The sequence below is a fragment of the Crocodylus siamensis genome, chromosome 2, assembly GCF_052110815.1.
Source record: "Crocodylus siamensis isolate JL-2025a chromosome 2, ASM5211081v1, whole genome shotgun sequence".
Lineage (NCBI taxonomy): Eukaryota > Metazoa > Chordata > Crocodylia > Crocodylidae > Crocodylus > Crocodylus siamensis.
In genome coordinates, this window is record NC_143396.1 from 250,817,787 (window position 1) to 250,836,842 (window position 19,056).

The 19,056-nt window shown below is 46.6% G+C and overlaps 1 protein-coding gene across 1 annotated transcript in view; it reads left to right on the forward strand.

Annotated features, from left to right (window-relative positions):
• Nucleotides 1-19,056, forward strand: part of TTC6 (tetratricopeptide repeat domain 6) — a 136,090-nt gene that overhangs the window by 92,753 nt on the left and 24,281 nt on the right. Inside the window, exons 24-28 of the mRNA XM_090034981.1 lie at nucleotides 3,612-3,761; nucleotides 5,777-5,917; nucleotides 6,787-6,900; nucleotides 8,804-8,923; nucleotides 16,452-16,525. Coding sequence (XP_089891107.1) covers nucleotides 3,612-3,761; nucleotides 5,777-5,917; nucleotides 6,787-6,900; nucleotides 8,804-8,923; nucleotides 16,452-16,525 — 599 coding nt within the window. The remainder of the gene's footprint in view (nucleotides 1-3,611; nucleotides 3,762-5,776; nucleotides 5,918-6,786; nucleotides 6,901-8,803; nucleotides 8,924-16,451; nucleotides 16,526-19,056) is intronic.

Sequence of the window (19,056 nt, forward strand, 5' to 3'; positions counted from 1 at the left end):
CCCCACTGGTCACAGGGCACCACGATGAGTGACTGCCATCAATCACAACCCTCTGGGTCTGACCACGGAGCCAGTTTCCCAGCCAGCGGATCGTGGTGGAGCCAAGGCCACAACTGGCCAGTTTGGCCACGAGGTGATCATGGGATACCAGATCAAAGGCTTTTTTGAAGTCATGATATATGACATCAATCTCTTCTCCCTTGTCCAGGTGATAGGTCACCTGGTCATAGAAGGAAATGAGATTGGTCAAAAAAGACCTACCCGCAACAAACCCATGCTGGCTATCCCTTAGGATGTTAGCCTGGGCCAGTCCGTCAAGGATGGCCTCCTTAATAAACTTTTCTAAGATCTTCCCCAGGATAGAAGTCAGGCTAATGGGCCTGTAGTTAGCCGGATCCACTCTCCTCCCTTTCTTGAAGATCGGCACCACATTGGCCTTCTTCCAGTCTTCGGGCACTACACCAGAGCGCCAGGAGTTTTCAAAGATCCGTGCCAGGGGCTGGGCTATGACACTTGCCAGCTCCTTGAGTACCCTGGGGTGCAGATTGTCAGGGCCGGCTGACTTGAAGGTATCCAGCTTCTCAAGGTGTTCCTTCACGAGGTCAGCATTTATGGAGGGTAGGGGATCCCCATCACCCGGATCTCCCTGTTCCATAGCAGGCATGGGCGTCCCATGGGACTGATGAAAGACTGACGCAAAGTACCTATTTAATAGGTTGGCTTTTTCCTGGGCGTCAGTTGTCAGTTGCCCCATCTGGTTTAGCAGGGGTCCAACATTGCCCTTGCTTTTCCTCCGGCTCCCCACATATCTGAAAAAGGACTTTTTGTTGTCCTTGATGCCTGAAGCTAGTTGGAGTTCAGTTGCAGCCTTGGCTTTCCTGGTTTGCTCCTTGCAGGACCGGACCAGCACAGAATAATCCTCCTTGGAGGTGAATCCCATCCTCCATCCTTTGTAGGCTTTCCTTTTTAGCCGCAGGAGGTCCGCTAGGTCCCTAGAGAGCCAGGAGAGCCGCTGTGCCTTCTTGCTGCCTTTCCTTCGTGTTGGAATAGATTTAGCTTGTGCCTTGAGGATCGCTTCCTTGAGAAGCAACCATTCTTCTTGAACTCCCATCTCCCTGGGGTCATGGTCCCTGAGGGCCTGACTGACAAGCCTCTTGAGCTTGTCAAAGTCGGCTTTTCTGAAGTCAAGGACTTCTGTGTTGCTGACTGACTTGCCAGCTTTACGGTGGATGGTGAAGGTGATCAGCTTGTGGTCGCTGTCACCCAGCTTCCCATCGATCACTAGGTCACCAATTAGGTCGTCCCCTGTAGCCAGTACCAGGTCAAGCAGCGCTTTGCCTCTCGTTGGGCCATAGACTTCTTGAGTCAGGTAGAGGTCATCCACGCACGAGAGAAAGCTTTGCGACCGCTCGGATTTTGCTGAGTGATCTTCCCACGAGATGTCCAGGTAATTGAAGTCACCCATGACAACCAAGGTCCTGGAGCAAGCGGCCTCAGTCAGTTCACGGGCGAACTCCTGGTCAAGCTCGGGACTTTGAGTGGGAGGTCTATAGTAGACTCCCACCGTTGTGTCCCCTGTGCCGTTTTTCCCACGAATTTTTACCCAGAGGGTCTCTAGCTGTCCATGCCGGTCGCCAACATCAGCTTGCAGGGACACGTAGCTTTCCTTCACATAGAGAGCTACACCCCCGCCCCTTTTGTCAACATGATCCCTCCTGTACAGGGTATAGCCCTCTATACCCATGGTCCAGTCATGGGTGGAGTCCCACCAGGTCTCCGTTATCCCAATGACGTCATAATTCTTTGCACTGAGCAGGAGGACAAGCTCCTCCTGCTTGTTACCCAGGCTCCTGGCATTAGTGTACAAGCAGGCAAGTGTGCCCTTAGGGGCTCTTGCCTTGCCCACAGATTGTGCCAGGGCTGGGGCAGGGGTGGGCTCCCTTAAGTGCCTTGGTCTGCTGGCTTTGCAAGGGTCGCTCAGCGGGCCAGCAGTGGCAGTAGTCCCCCCATCCCCCAACGGGCTTAGTTTAAAGCCTGGTGGAGCAGGTCAGCCAGCCTGGCTGAGAAGAGCCTCCTCCCCAGGGGAGAGAGGTGGAGGCCATCTCTTCTCAGCAGCTCGCTGCCTCTGTCTCCAAAGAGCGGGCTGTGGTCATGGAAGCCAAAGTCTTCCCGATGACACCAGCTCCGCAGTCTTTGGTTCACTGCGTGGATCCTCCTCTCCCTCCTCAGCCCATAGCCCGAGACTGGGAGGATTGACGAAAACACCACCTGAGCTCCCAGACCTCTAAGCCCCGCTCCCAACTCCCTGTAGCGCCTCATGACCTGGCTGGGGGTGCTCCGACCCGTGTCATTGGTGCCCACGTGAATAACGAGCATGGGGTAGTGGTCTGTGGGCCGGAGGAGCTGCGGGAGCCTCTCCGCAATGTCTCGGATGCGGGCCCCCGGGAAGCAGCAGACTTCCCGGGCTAAGGGGTCGGGGCGGCAGATTGGCCCCTCAGTGCCCTGCAGGATGGAGTCTCCCACAACAAACACCTTCCGCTTTGACTTGGGGAGAGCGGGGCCAGTAGCTGCGGTTGAGCCTGGGTTGCCTGCGGGAGCTGGCAACTGAGCAGGCTTTGCTGGGGCTGCAAGAGGTGCGAACCTGTTGCTAAGCTCCAGCGAGGGAGGGGCCTTGGTGCGGCGGGCCTTAGGGCCCTTGACCACCTTGGTCCATGCCCCTGACTGGGCAGAGTGGGAGGTCCCAGAGTCCTCCTTAGTTGTGGAGGGAGACGGTGCTCTACCCTGCGGCTCCCGGGGGAGAAGGGCCTGGCAGTAGGAGTCTATCTCCTGCTCGCAGTCCCTGATGGCATGCCGTCTCTGGACTGTGGCCTGGAGCTCCTCTAGCTGGAGCTAGTCTCTTTATTCTTCATCATTCTAGGAAGACTGAAATTGCAGAACACTCTGGCATCCTGGACACTGTCTGTCTGGCTGATGTTGATAAGGGTGAAGTGGTCACAGAAGTCCACAATGCCCCGCAGCTTGATGGAGAAAAAGCCCTGTAGTTCATGAACTCTTTGGCACCCTGGGGTGGGCAAAGGATGGTGAAGTGGGTGCCATTTGTAGCTCCAATATAGTCTACCTGGTGAAATCTAGTGATGACCTCCTGTGGGTTGGTGAACAGGTCTAGCCTCTTTAGTCTCTTGTCATATGGAAGCCCTTCCATATCACTTGCTGCACTTTTCTGTACCTACTCTAGGTCTTCTATATCCTTTTTGAGGTGTGGGGACCAAAACTGGGCACAGTATTCAAAGTGTGAATGCACCATGGATTTATAAAGGGGCATAATGATACTTTCTGCTTGTTTACAAATTCTATCTTAATAATTCCTAACATTTCATTTGCCTTTTTGATGGCTGCTGAGCACTGGGAGGCATGAGCTTTTGTAGGGAATAACCTGCCTCATCAGCTGGTATGAAATACCACAGACATGTAAGTAGGAGTAAAACAAAAAGTGAAAATTCTATAAAACTATTTGGGAATATACTACAGGGTTTTAAAATGTATATTCTGCTTGTGCTTCCAATTATATACATGTGTTACATTTAATTCAAATAAGTATGTCCTCTCCTTAGGCTTGTGAAGCTTTTAGCATTGCTGTCAAAGTGTATTCAGTTTATCCTGATGCTTTTTATCAGCGAGGACTGTGCAGAATGCAACTCAAACAAACTAAGTGCGTCCAAGATTTCAATCGAGCACTTGCCATTAATCCAGCACATTTCCAGGTAATGCAGAAATTACAGTTTGTTTTTGTGCAAGCATTTAAAGAATTTGAAATTCTTTCACAGATACGTTTGAATGATATGGGACCAATCTACTGCATAAATTTCCCTGAAAATTGTGTCTCCCATTTATTGATCATATTTAGTTTTCTTAGCTGCTTCAACCAGAGTAATTGTTACGATTTGGAGGTTTTGTTTTACTTCTCCGGGGGTGGGTGCTTCTACATGTGCTATTAATGTGTAGCAACAAACTTTGGCATATATTTCGCTGGAGTTTATTGCTCCCAGGTGCCATGTTTACATGTGCATCTAGAACCACAGCATCTGGAGCCAGGTTGGAGCAGCCCCAGCTGGCATGGAGTCTGGGGGTTGGCCTGCCAGCCTGGGGCTGCGTTGCCCCAGTTCAGTGTGCTGCAGAGGGGATGACTGGGGCACAAGTGTTCTCCAGTGCAAGGCTAGCTGGCAGGCAGCCCCTGCACTGGAGCACCCTCATGCCCCAACCAGTCCCATCGGCATCTACATATCCATTGCTGCAGAGTAAAAAAACTCCATCTCAGCATAGTACTTGTATTTACAAGTACTAACCTGTGGTGGAGTTAATTAGTTTACTCTGTCCTGATAACACTGCATGTATAGACACTGGGACATTTACTGCAGAGCTAGTTAGGCAATTGCAGGAAATGTCTTGAGTAGACACGCCCTGTATGTGCACAGCATCATAATTTTCTTAAGAGCAGGTAAATTATTCAGGGTACAAGTTTGGAGGAGACTTGCAGAGAGATCTTTTACTTTATTTTGTGGTGTTACATCAAATAGGTACTATTTCATTATGAGGTGATGAATTTGTGAAATTCCAGGACACATTTTCTATCAGATTATAGTGATTTCTAGATTACCAGATTATGTTTTGGAACATCTTGAAAACAACTTGCATATCATTGGGATGTTTCTGTTCTAAGGCCTATTTATTTTGTGTTCTTTCTTTTGATATTGTTTTTTGTATTCAACATATTTGTTTCCTGTATTTGGTTTCATAGTTTGTAGGGTCGGAAGGGACCTAAGCAGGTCATCAAGTTCGACCCCCTGCCGTGGGCAGGAAAGAATGCGGGGGTCAAACGACCCCGGCTAGGTGATTGTCTAGCCTCCTTTTGAAGATCCCTAGGGTAGGGGCAAGCACTGGAAGTTTGTTCCAGTTCCTAGCTGTCCTGATTGTGAAGTAGTGCCTCCTGATATCTAGCCTGAACCTACTCTCAGTCAGCTTATGGCTGTTATTCCTTGTTACTCCCGGTAGTGCTTGGGGGAACAGGGACTCTCCCATTGCCTGCTGGTCCTCCTTGGCAAGTTTGTAGGTGGCCACCAGATCCCCTCTCAGCCTTCTCTTGTGTAGGCTGAACAGGTTCAGTTCCTGTAGTTTCTCCTCAAAGGGCCTACCCTGCTACCCCCTGATCATGTGAGTGACCCTTCCCTGGACCCTCTCTATGCTGTCCACATCCCTCCTGAAGTGTGGTGCCCAGAACTGGATGCAGTATTCCAACTGTGGCCTGACCAGTATTGCATAGAGAGGGACGATCACCTCCTTGGACCTGGTCGTGATGCATCTATGGATGCATGACAAGGTGTGGTTGGCCTTCCTGACTGTGTGCCCATATTGGCGGCCCATGTTCATCTTGGAATCAATAGTGACTCCAAGATCCTTTTCTGCCTCTGCACTGACAAGAAGGGAGTTCCCCAGCCTGTAGGTATGCTGCTGGTTTTTCCTCCCCAGGTGTGATACCTTGCACTTGTCCATATTGAAACCCATCCTATTCTCATCTGCCCACCTCTGTAATCTGTCCAGATCTAGTTGTAGCCTGTCCCTCTCTTCTAGTGTGCTCACTTCTCCCCACAGTGGTGAGAATTGGTGTTTGGTTATAATGGGTTATAAGTTCTTTCATGTTTCAATATTCATGTTAGTTTCTATAATTATATCTAAGATCACCTATTTTAATTTAATTTGGTTTTTGTATTCATCTCTAAAGGCATATTTAAGCCGTGCTACTTACTATGGTAGTAAGGGAAGGTACTCCAAAGCAATTCTGAACTGTAATGAGGCCATAAGAATTCATCCCAAGAGCGTGAGAGCCTATCTCTACAGAGGAACGTTGAAATATCATAATAAGGTAGGAATGTGCGTTACTCTTATTTTTTTGGATGACATACGTGAAATATTTTTGTTGCCTTACCCACAGGTGGAGAGGCAAAAGCTGGGGGATTGAGCCACCATTGGAGGTGGGCAGTTCCATCTAGGTAATATGATTCCACTTTTTCCTTGCTTAGTGGAAGACACTTTGGAGGGTGGGGGTTCTTGTATAGAGTGGAAAAGTTGCTGCATTTATCTGGCTATATCCCTGTAACACCCATGAAAGGAGCTCTTATCAGTAAATTTAGCACACTGATTAACCTTAGACCTATAAAATTTACTATTCAGATTAGAAAATGATATAAAATAAGATATAATAAAATAAAAGGATCGAAAGCAGGGCATAGGACGGGGCAGGTAATTATTTTGGGCAAAGGGCCGCTTACTGAGTTTTGGCAAGCTATCGAGGGCTGCATGACAGACAGCCTGGGTTAGATAAAAAATTTAGAAAATTAATATTTAGGGGCTCCGCGGGCTGAATAGAATGGCCTGGTAGGCTGCATCCGGCCCCCAGGCCGCATTTTGCCTACCCCTGGCATAGGAAAATGTATCAAGGTCACATTAAACTCCCACTAAGTAATACAGCCTTCTGGGTGAAAAAAGAAAACAGCAGTAATGTTCAGTCAACCAGTCTTTGCCCAATAAAAACTGCTGTAGAAATACTGTCTAAGGGAAGATTGCATTTACTGGCCCATAGTGAATATTGAAAAGCTGTGATATGAGAGTGTCTTCCAGTACTGATGACGAGATGAGAACTGTAAAACTGGAGTCAGATTTTACACTAGCATGTTCAACACAGTATATATGATGCTTTCAATTATATTTACACTTCATGCTTTTTATTTGCAGACTTATAAAAATTCCATTGAAGACCTAACCAAAGCTATCGACCTGGACAAAACATGCATTTTGGCATATTTTAACAGAGCAATCTGTTATCACCATATAAAGGACTTCAGAAAGGTATAATATCCTATTCAAGAGTACTTGATTTTACAATTGGTAATAATTGCTAATAAAGATTAATAGCACTCACTGATGTTTTAAATAGCTTCTTCTATTGTTATGCCCTTTAGGAAATAGATTTTCAAAAACTTGCATTTGCATTTTCTGCATAAATATTTAAGCAGTCATTTTGCAGACACAAGCAGGTATAGATCAGGGGTTGGCAATTATTTTGGCTGCAGGACCACATAGGGAGATTTCATGAGGTGTCATGGGCTGGGTCCCCCCCAACCCTGCCATAGTTCAACAAAATTCCTTAAGGAGAGGGCAACACGTCCCTGTCCCTGCCCCTGCCCTTGCCCCTGCTCCCCGGGGGCTCCCTCACCCATTCCCATACTGCAGCAAGCCCTAATTTCTGTCCCCTTCCCCCAGAGCTTCAGGAAGCCCTGACCCCCCTGTGCTGGGAGTTGTAGCAATCCCCAGTTCTCCCCTGCCAGGAGCTGCAGCAAGCTCTGATTTCCCACCCCCAGAGCTGCAGCAAGCCTCAGTTTCCCCTTACACCCTGACCCAGAGCTGCAGCAAGATTTCCGCCCAATCTGCACAGAGCTATAGCAAGCCCTGACCCCCTGCTCCCAAACCAGAGCTGCAGCAAGCACTGATCCTCTATCCTGCCCCCCAACCTGGAGCTTCAGGAAGCCCTGATTTTGCACCATCCCCCCAGCTTGGAGCTGCAGCGAGCCCTGATCCCCACCCTGATGATGCAGTAAGCCCTGATTTCTCCCACCCCATACCCAGAGCTACAGCAAGCCCTGATCCCCATCTGGATCCAGAACACACTGGCTACATCCACAGCTTATGCCAGCACCTGCCCAGTGTGTAGGAAGCAGCCACGGGTGGGCACCGGTGTCAGCTGTGGAAATGGCAGGCAGGTTCTGAATGGCAATCAGGGCATCTGCTCAGGTCCATAGGCGATGCTGCTGTGTTAATGCTGCGTGGAAACTGCCCCATCTGCCTGGCACTATGCAGCAGCTGGAGCCACGAGCTGCCCATGAAACTCACGAGTTTCATTTTCTAGCTGTTTGCCCACGGGCTGGATACAATTAGTTGGTAGGCTGCATCTGACCCATGGGACCTATTTTGCCCACCCCTGGTATAGATTCTTGTAAAGGCCATAATTGTAGCCCATGAAGGACAAGTCAGATCTGAGCCTGTAGCGATACAAGTGAGTTATATTGCCATAACTTTAACCCTGGATGAATTTATTGTCAGGTTTAGTATTGTTGAATACAACTTTGAGATATTCATAAATCGATGCACTTCCATTTTGTGTGTTAATGTCACTGCTTTCTGCTATGACTTAGTTAATAAATCTAGTATCCTGGCATTCCAGTATTCTTTATATGTAATTATGAGACTTCATTTAAAATGACTCTTAATTTTATACCATATTAGAAATGCTTGATGCATTGAAAATAAGGTTAAAAATTAAAATACAACTTAAACAAGAATATGGAAAACAGAAATTTAGTACAGATAAAGTAAGTTTTATTTTTAAATCTGAAATTGATGCAGTCCCAACACAAATGTAATTCTGAATAGTACTGATTTTGTCTGTAATCTTTGTACTACTGCAGTCTGCAAATAGGAGTTTATATGACAAATAAAGGGAACAGAGAGCACTGTAAGGAAAAGGACATGCATATTAATACCATCGTATAATACTGTGCTATCTAGCACCCAGTCCTGAAAACATTTGGATTGTACTTAATTTTAAGTGGTTGAAGAGTCATGTTACAATAGATAGAACTACTTTGTTAGTTATAAGGCATGTTTATAGATATTTTGGGGAATTGGGCTTTAACATTTTATATTTCTGAATTAAATTACTGCTTTTAATTTTTTTTCTCCTAAATGCTTGTAGGCTTTGAAAGATTATGGAATACTGCTACTTTCTGAGTCAAGTAAGGAAATTGTCTTGAAAGTGTTAGTTAACCGTGGACTACTCTATATGGAACTAGAGGACTACTCTAATGCATTAGAGGTATACAATTCAAAATTTCATGATATTTCTATTACATTAGTATGGGTGGCATGAAAAGTAATGTACATGTTTTGCTTTATTTTTTAAGTTCTATGGGCCTAATTGCCTTTATTACCTATCTGGCAGTTTAAAAGGACCTGCAAGTGGGTGAAAAGTACAGTTGCATCACCCTTCCCTGCCATTGGGTTGCTGTAATGGTATCAAAGGGCCTGAGTGTCAATGAGAACTTGGCTCAAAATGTGAGAGCTATGCATAAATTAAAAAATAAGGGCTTGATTTCGCCACTGACTTGCACCTTAAGTAATCATTTATCTTTGTGCAAAGTTAGTATAAATTCATACCATCAACATAAGTGAACAGAAAATCCTATTAGATTGTTTTGCATCCACAGGTCAGACATCCTGTTTATTATTTGGGAATTCTGCATGTAGAACTGTAGCAATCTGAGACCTAGACTTCTTGATAATTTGATAATTCATAGATTCATAGATGCTAGGATCGGAAGGGACCTCAACAGATCGAGTCCAACCCATACCCCCGGCAGGAAAGAGTGCTGGGGTCAGATGGCCTCAGCCAGATGCCTATCCAGCCTTCTCTTAAAGACCCCCAAGGTAGGGGAGAGCACCACCTCCCTTGGAAACCCATTCCAAATTTTGGTCACCCCTACCATGAAGAAGTTTTTCCTGATATCTAGTTTAAATCTGCTCTCTGTCAGTTTGTGACCATTGTGCTTTGTTTACCCTAAGAGGCGCCCTGATGAACAAAGCATCTCCGATCTCTTGCTGTGTTCCCCTAATGAATTTGTAGGCAGCCACAAGATCACCTCTCAGCTTTCTCTTGTGGAGGCTGAAGAGGTCCAGGTCCCTCAGTCTCTCCTTATAGAGCTTGTCCTGTAAGCCCCTAACCATATGAGTGGTCCTCCTCTGGATCCTCTCGAGTCTATCAACATTCTTCTTGAAGTACAGCACCCAAAACTGGATGCAGTATTCCAACTGCAGTCTGACCAATGCCTCATAGAGGGGAAGTATCACCTCCTTGGTTCTATTCATCATGCATTTACTGATGTTTGATAAAGTGTGGTTAGCTTTGCTGATGATTTTGTCACACTGACCACTCATGTTCATCTTGGAGTCCACTGTGACTCCAAGATCCCTTTCCACTTCTGTGCTGCTGAAAGGGTCACTTCCCAGCCAGTAGGTGTGCTGGATATTTTTGCACCCTAGGTGCAGCACTCTGCATTTGTCCTTGTACTGCATCCTATTGTGTACTGCCCACTTTCTAACCTGTCTGGGTCTGCCTGCAATCGTTCCCTACCTTCCGGAGTGTGCACTTCACCCCACAATTTAGTATTGTCTGCAAACTTGGACAGAGTACACTTCACACCCACATCCAAGTCACTGATGAAGATATTGAAGAGTACAGGTCCAAGGACCAAACCCTGCGGGATCCTACTACCCTCATTCTTCCAGGCTGATACTGACCCATCTACTACCACTCTCTGGGTGTGACCGCTAAGCCAATTTGCCACCCACTGGACTGTGTAAATATCTGTCACAGCCTCTTAATTTATTTATGAAACTAGGACGAGACACCATATCGAAGGCCTTGCTAAAGTCCAAGGCCTATAATTACTTCAATCCTCCTTCCTCCCCTTCTTGAAAATAGGGACCACACTGGCCCTTTTCGAGTCCTCCGGGACCTAGTTGAGTGCTCAAATAGCTGTGCCGATGGTTCTCCTATGACACCACCTAATTCCTTCAGTACTCTTGGATGCAGCTCATCCGGGCCTGGTTACTTAAATGCATCCAGTCCATCCAAGTGACTTTGCACCAAGTCAGTGTCAACAGTTGGTGGGCTGGTGTCCCTCTGATGCCCATCTAAGAACCCATTAGGAGACTTATCTTGAGCCCTGTTCAGGAACACTAAGGCAAAAAACTCATTGAATAGCTCAGCCTTATCCCCCCTGTCTGTCACTAATTGCTCGCTCCTCCTTGTGCAGTAGGGCTCCTATGCTGTCCTGCACTTTCCTTTTACTCCCTACATACCTAAAAAAAATACTTTTTGTTGTCTTTAATTTGTGTTGCCAGCCTCAACTCTGTAGTTGCTTTGGCCTTTCTAACTGCCTCCCTGCAAGTACAGTCTAAGTAGGTATACTCCACCTTGGTAGCTTCCCCCTGCTTCTACCACATATATGCCTTCTTTTTTGCCCTTAGGCTCCCCTGGATTTCCTTGTTTAGCCAAGAAAGTTTTTTTGGCTCCTTTACCTCTTTTTCTTCGTACTGGAATAATCTCCCTCTGTGCCCGAAGGATCTCTTTCTTTAAAAATGACCACGCTTCCCAAGACTCCCATCTCACCAATACCCTTATCCTTCAGTGTGTCATTAACTAGACTCCCAAGTACACTGAAGTTAGCTTTCCTAAAGTTAAGCACTTCCACCCTACAGTTAACTTACCCACCCTACACCGTATGGTGAATTCAACTGATTGGTGGTCACTGTCCCCAAGGTGACCATAGATCTGCAGCTCCTGTACCAGATCCTCCCCTGTAGCCAACACCAAGTCCAGTAAGGCGTTCCCCCTAGTGGGATTGTATACCTCCTGTGTTAGGTGAACCTACGTGAACAGTTGGATTTGGCTGACTGCTCCTCCCAGCAGATGTCAGGGTAGTTTAGGTCCCCCGTGACAACCACATCCCTAGACTGTACGGCCTCTGAGAGCTGCCTCAAGAATTCCAAGTCTAGCTTTTCCTCTTGGTGTGGTGGTCTGTAGCAGACCCCCACCACCAAGTCCTTTTCCCCATGACCTCCAAATATCCTAAACCACAATGCCTCAACTTTTTCTTCGTCTGATCCCATTTTGATTAGGGTAGATGTATAATGCTCCTTTACATAGAGAGCAACCCTGCCCCCTTTCCTCCCTACTCTGTTCCTTATGTATAACCTTTAACCCTCAGTGTGTACCCAGTCATGGGTAGGGTCCCACCAGGTTTCCGTTAGCCTCACTAAATCAAAGTTATTATCTGCAAGTAGAAGTGCAAGTTCTTCCTGCTTGTTCCCCATGCTCCTAGCATTAGTATAGAGGCACTTGAGCCCTCCAAATGGTGCCTTTGGTGCCTCCCCATTCTGATGCCCAAAGGGTCCCTTGGTACTCACCTGGGGTGTACTGCTGTATGTCTCACAGTTTGTAGGTTCTAGACTCTCTCCATCTCCTGCCTCCCTGTCCCCTGTCATGCTTAGTTTAAAGCCTGATGTAGGAGGTCAGCCAACCTGTAAGAGCTATACTTTCATATTCTTAAAGTTTTTAAACTTCTCAAAAATTGTAATATGTTGTTACTTACAAGAATATGTTCACAATATTGTACTTGTATTTGTCTTTATTTTCTATTGTTAGTTTTAGATTTATGTGACAGTAATGATTTCAGCCTTGGTACTCTAGAAAATTGGGTGGTTTTCATAGGTCCAAGGATGAATATGGATACCATTATAACGAACCAAAAATATCCCACTTGAAATTCATGGCAAATTCCTTTGCACTTGGTAGCCCTGGCATAGAAATGGGTGAAATAGAGTCACTGCTTTATGGGTCTCTATCATGGGGTGGGGTCCCTAGGGATGGCCATGATGCCCCTAGAGCCCTGTGACCTTGCGAGCTTTGCCCTACAGACACCTTCTATTCTCATCTGCCATGTCTGGATGGTTAAAATAATCATGATAGATAGGGAGGCTGCCCTCAAGGTGCTATGCAGTCATGGTCCTGGTGGACCCCGCTAACTGTGTGGGTTCTTAGACCCCTTGGTGGGTCCCTCTCTAAGTAAGTACCCTGTGGGATGCCCCAAGCCTTATGGGCTAGTTGCGTGACTCCAAAACTGCCCCTTTATTATGCCACATGCCTTGCAGATAGTATGTAGATGTTGTCTCTCATGATAAGGCCTCAGTTTAGTTTGGCCTCAGTAACTGCACCCTCTGGCACTGGGGTCTGCTCACCCTCTGTTACTGCGCCCTCTGGTGCTGGGGTTCTGCACAGTAGTGTGCCCCAGTGAGGCCTCCTTCTCCTCAATGGCCTCAGCCTGGTCCACCGGATTAAAAGCAACAACCTAAATATGAGCCCCTGGGCTATAATGTAACAGCAACCATAATCCTGGATACTTTAGTCTCACCAGCAGCAGCACATGCACCCAGGTATCTCTATGGAGCTTTTCTATGCAAACTTCACTACCCCTGGCAGCTGCCAGGGCCCCAACTGCCTTCAGTTCCAGCCCTGGGGCTTTTATGGGCCCTGGGTCCTGCTGTCTTCCAGCCAGCTGGCCAGGTACAGGTGCGGGCTAATTCCCTTGTTAGCCTGCTGCCTCAGTAACTCGCACCTGTGGGGTTTCTGCCTGGGTCCTTGGGCCCTCCCTCTAGACAGTTTCTGCCCTTAAAGGAGCAGGCACCTTAGTGCCCTACGACAGTCTGTCTGATGTTTTAAACTGCGGTAAGCAGATCTGCTTAGCTGAGAGACTCAGATGATATATGCGGCAGAGTACAAGGTCATCTGAAAGAATTGTAAGCCCTGCTAATGGAACAGAACCAACATGGTAAGCAAAAAAATGTATTTCTTGAATGAATTTGAAAATATAGATTTACAAAACAACAGTTAAGTGGCAGAGGCCTATGGAATGTTGCCTATGGCCTTGTTGCACATAATTTTGGGCAGCTTCCGGAGATCTGAACTTCTGGATTGTCTGCACGTTAACAGCTGAAACACATTTTAGTCACTCATTATGTGGCTCAGTTATGCCACTCGAGGGGAGGATTATCTCAGACCTGTGTTACCTATCTTGCTTTATACCAAAGTATAGCCACTTTAGGTTACACCTTAGTATAGATGCCCCACCCACCGCCCTCCCCTGATGGTCCAGATTGGGCCCACTACACCCCAACATCCCAGATCCTCACTCACTGCCCATCCCCCTCCCTGCTTGCTTGCTGCTGCCCATGCTGTCTGTCCCAAGGGAGCAGGCAAGGAAGGGTTAAACTACCTGCTCAACTACTGCTCCCTGCCCAGAAAAGTAGTAGGCTGGCAGCAGCAGTGGCTGGGCAGGCAGGTTAACCCTTCCCTGCCTGATTCCCTGAGACATAAACTGCAGGCAACCACAAGTAAATAATACCCTGGGGTCAGGGGGAGGCAGGAAGTGGTGGGGGGACTCTGAGGGTAGGGGGGACTCTGACAGGCAGGGTGCAATCCCCACAGGTTGGGAAGGGGGAATTGGAGGAGCCCCGGGGATCAGAGGGCAATGTGGAAGCCCAGAAAGGTTGGGGAGTGGGATTCTTCCCTTTCAGTCCTCCAGCCCCCTGCTGGCCTGAAGTGTGACTGTTCCAAATTCCAGCCAGTGCTAACACCCATCAACACTTGTGCAGTTCACAAATGTAAAGTGTAAGAAGGCCCCCAGATAGCTAATTACTTCCCAACATCAGTCTATCAGCATCTAACATAGAGTGTTTTGTAAATCAGTTTTGTTAGTTAGGGTGCTTGTACATGTTAAAAAATTTGCCCTTTTTAGCAATTTAATTTTCCTTTTTAGCAATTTAATTGTGTCACACTTTACATGTGCAGTGGTGTATTGTGAATTAAATGACTTTGTTACATAGCAAACTAAAACACATCCCAATGTATTTTAGTTTGTCACGTAACAAATTGCAGCAATACATCAATCCCTAGGGGTCCCCTGCAGTTCAGGGGCTGCTCAGCCCACTGGCAGCTTCCTTCCTGGCTGCAGGCAGGCTCCACAGGAAAAAAAGAAAAAGACAGCAAGAGGCTTGGTGGGCTTCCAGTGCCCCGTGCACTGTCCCCACCACCTTCCTGCTTCCTGGAAGTCTAGAAATGAATCGGCTTGCCCCTGGGCAGTGTGGGAAGGCGGTAGGAGGGTGGCTTTGTGTGCTGGCAGTTGGAGAAGGCAGCACAGATGGTGCATGGGGCACCAGAAGCCTGGGTGGGCTTGCAGAAACTCAGGCTTGGCAGGCTTCCAGTGCCCTGGGCACTGTCCCCACCACCTTCTCTGGCTGCCAACACACCCAGCCACCCTCCTACTGCCTTCCCGTGCTACCCCAGGGGCAAGCCAGCCCTTTCCTGGGAGGTTTCAGTGGGTTTTTAATCATCACAGTTAAAAACCGACTAATTAAATACCCACTATTTCAATTTAGGAAACTAAACCCCTATCATGTGTACAAGTGACCTTAGGAGATGTAACCATTTTGTACTAGAATCTTCCAGTTTGTTGACTTCTCTGCCTTTATTCCCCAATGCAGAGAAGAATTTACTGAGCCAGGCATGTGAAAAGTTCCATGGGTTCATTAGGATTATTTGGTGTGTAAAGTTCTTTGATGGATTGGACCACAGTTTATAGAACTGTTTAGGACCAGTTTTGTTCTGTAAAATATCAGTTATACAATTAAAAATTGCTACCACAAGGGAGAGCTTTTGTACTAACATAATTAGATTTTGCTACACAAAAGCTGTACATGTCATTAAAACAGATGATCCTTTTAATAATCTTCTGATTATTAAATCTTTTTATGTGGCTTAGATGTTTGTTATTTTTGCCATTTCCAGTGCTGGAAAATGCCCTCTAAGCTATTTCTATGGAGGGTACATCAGTGATAGTTCTGTTGTACTGTGTGTTGATAAGAGGCTGTGCTGACTATGTAAAACTTACTTTTCGTTGACAAAGACTGTAACTGATTCTTCTGTGTAAAGTTAAAATGTGTTTTTCCTTTATGAAGAAATCCCAGAAAACTTTTTCTCTAGTAGAGGCTCAGATATTAAAACCATATATGTTTGGACATTGTATTCCAAGTTCTGTGAAAGGAAAATTTTATACATAATTAAAACAGTGATTTATAACAGAAAGATTGACAAGTCTTTAACTAGAACACTGTGAATAAAGTTCAAGTGAATCAGCAGCTCAGCAGCAATACCTGCATGCCTGTACTTCTCCTGCATTAAGAAAAGTAAACCATGATAATTGTTTCATTGAGGAATAAACTGCCCAGGTTCAGCCTTTGCTTTCTGTGAGGTTTGAATGATGGTGCCCCCAGAACAGCTGACATGTGGTAAACCCCTTTTTAACCATGTTAATTTCTTCCTTTGTCTGTACCTTCATTCACAATGTTGCAATTAAACATGGTTATTTACACATTTATAAAATATAACATAAAATAAAAAGATTAATCATATTTTTATTCCAAATTGTTATTTTAGGTTATTCCAGCAGCCTTTTTGTGTGTGTGTTAAAAGTGTATTGTTGAAGTAATATTTTGTCCAGCTTTCTAGGGAACACCTTGATAGCAAATGACTAGAAAGGTTTGTTCTACCAACATCATGGTCATACACATAGAAACAATTAACTGACTCATCAGTCCCTTTGAAAATCTGTTCGGTCTGTGTTCACATGTCATTCTTTTGTCGACATGTGAATATAAATTTGATTTGCTAAATATTTTTAAGTAAAACAAAATAATATAATTGTGTTTATTTGAATGTCTTTTTTCAGGATTTTAAAGAGGTAACATTGAATAGTCCAGATGACAGCACGATCTATCAAGTTATTGGAATGTGCTATAACAGGTACACAGGTGGTTTTGTAAGGTGTAAGATACAGGAGAAAGTGAAACAGGATTGGGGGGAGCATGATAGTATATTTCATCTTTTGGTATCTGTCAACTGAGCATAGGAAAAGAGAAAGGAAAAAAGGGGAAGATAAGGGAGGGAAGACTAGAAAGTACAGAAAAGGGCAACTAAAATGATCAGGGATATGGAGCAGTTGCCATATCAGGAGATGCTAAAAAGACTGGGGGTCTTCAGTTTGGAAAGGAGAAGGCTGATGAGGGTTGGGATAGGATAGAGGTCTATAACATTGTGAGATGTAGACAGAGTAAATAGGGAATGGAACAAGAGGTACACCAATATGTTGGTCCAATATCGGATCGGTACCGATATAAAGAAAATTGGCTGTATCGGAAATTGGCCTGAAGTGGCCAATAATTTGTCTAATAAATGCCTGTGTGTGTACGCAGCCACAGTTCAGCACACAGGCAGTGAGAAGCAGAGCTTAGTAGTGTGCAACTGGTAAGTCTGTTGTGGTGGAAGGGGAGGGGGAAGAAAAGGGGCATGGCGGGGAGAAAAATGCTCCCTGTGGTGAGGGAGGGGAGGGGAGGGGACAGGGGCAGGCGCTGCTCATCTGGGGTGGGGTGCAGGACAGAGCCACAGTTCATGGGGGGAGCTCCCATTGCTGCATACGCCCTGGGAGGTCATGGGAGGGGCACATGCCCCTGCGTCTGCGCAGGGTGGGGAGCAGGCTGCAGCTGCAGGTTGGAGCCAGGGCTGCGCGGCTCTTCTTGGCAGGGGCTGGGCTCGGGGTGGCTGGTGGCAGCACTGGGAGGGGTCTACAGAGGGGGCTGCAGCCACCCCAGATTTTGCTGTAGCCCCCCTGTAGTGCCTCTTCTTTCCCTTTTTGCTTTCCACCTCAACAGACTTACCAGCTGCATGCAGCTGTATCGGAAATTGGATCGGTATCAGCCAATATGCCTCCTTAAATATCGGCTATTGGTATAAGCCCCCAAAATCTATCAGTGCACCCCTAAATGGAACTGTTATTCACCAAGTCCTAGAATACTAGAACTAGGGGGGCACTCACTGAAATTAGTAGAATAAATGTTTTAAACTAATAAGTACATTTTCACACAGCACATAGTTAACTTGTGGAACCCATTGCCACAGGAGGTTGTAGAAGGAGATAGTATAGCCAGGCTCAAAAAGGGACAGGACAAATTCATGGATCATACATCTATTAAACAGAATAGTCAGAGATGTTTCCTCTGACATCTGAAAACCAAAGATAATTGATGCTAGGGAGGGTAATGAGCATGGAATAGATCACTGTAGATCAGTGGTTTTCAACCTTTTTTCATTTGCAGACCCCTAAGAAATTTCAAATGGGGGTGTGGACACATTTCAAAATTTTGAAAGGAGGTGCAGACCCCTTTGAATTGTAAGCATGGATATTTATATACTTTTGATTGATCATAGTCATCTTTCACAGATCCTTTAGACATAGTCTGCAGACCTGCCCACAGAATAGGTTATTGGCCTGAAGTGGCCAATAACTTGGCCGATAAATGCCTGTGTGTGCATGCAGCCACAGTGCAGCACACAGGCAGTGAGGAGCAGAGCTTAGCTTAGTTTAGGTCTGGCTATTCTGAGGGCAGGCCTATTCTGCCCTCAGAATAGTCAGTTCAGACCCAGACATAATAGGGCTTACAGAAACGTGGTGGGATTCATCTCATGACTGGGCAGTTAGCATTACAGGCTATAGGCTTTACAGGCGGGATAGAGAAGGAAGGAAAGGTGGGGGTGTGGCGCTGTATGTCAAGGAGCAATACACATCCTCTGCCAGCAGAATGGGGTCAGAGGAGGGGCAAGTGGAAGTGCTCTGGGTCAAGATACAAGGGGGCTGTGGGGAGAGGGATCTAACGGTGGGAGTCTACTACAGACCCCACAGCCAAGGGGAGGAGCTGAACCTGGAATTTTCGGGCCAGCTTGCAGAGGCACTTAAGGCAAGGGATGTAGTTGTCATGGGTGATTTAAATTACTCGGACATCTGCTGGGAGGAACAGTCAGCCAGGTCGGACCAGTCCAGGAGGTTTCTGACCGAGATACCGGACCTCCACTTAATTCAGGAGGTACACAGTCCCACCAAAGGAAATGCCTTCTTGGACCTGGTTCTGACCACAGGCGACAACCTGGTAAGGGGCCTCCAGGTTCTTGACCACCTGGGTGATTAGTGATCATCGCTTGCTGGAATTCACCATCCGGCACAGGGTGTCAAGAGCCTGCAGCAAGGTGGTAGTCCTAGACTTCAAGAGGGCCAACTTCAACGAGTTGAGCAGATTAGTGGGAGAGGCACTGGGGTTTTTGAGAGCATTGGCGCTTAGTGCCCAAGATGAGTGGTCGTTCCTTAAGGAGACAATACTCCGGGCCCAAGGGGTGACCATCCCACCAAGAAGCAAGGGGGGCAGGAGTGCCCGAAAGTCCCCCTGGCTCACCAAAGGTGTCCGGGAATGCCTGATTGCCAAAAAGGCAGTGTACAACTGGTGGAA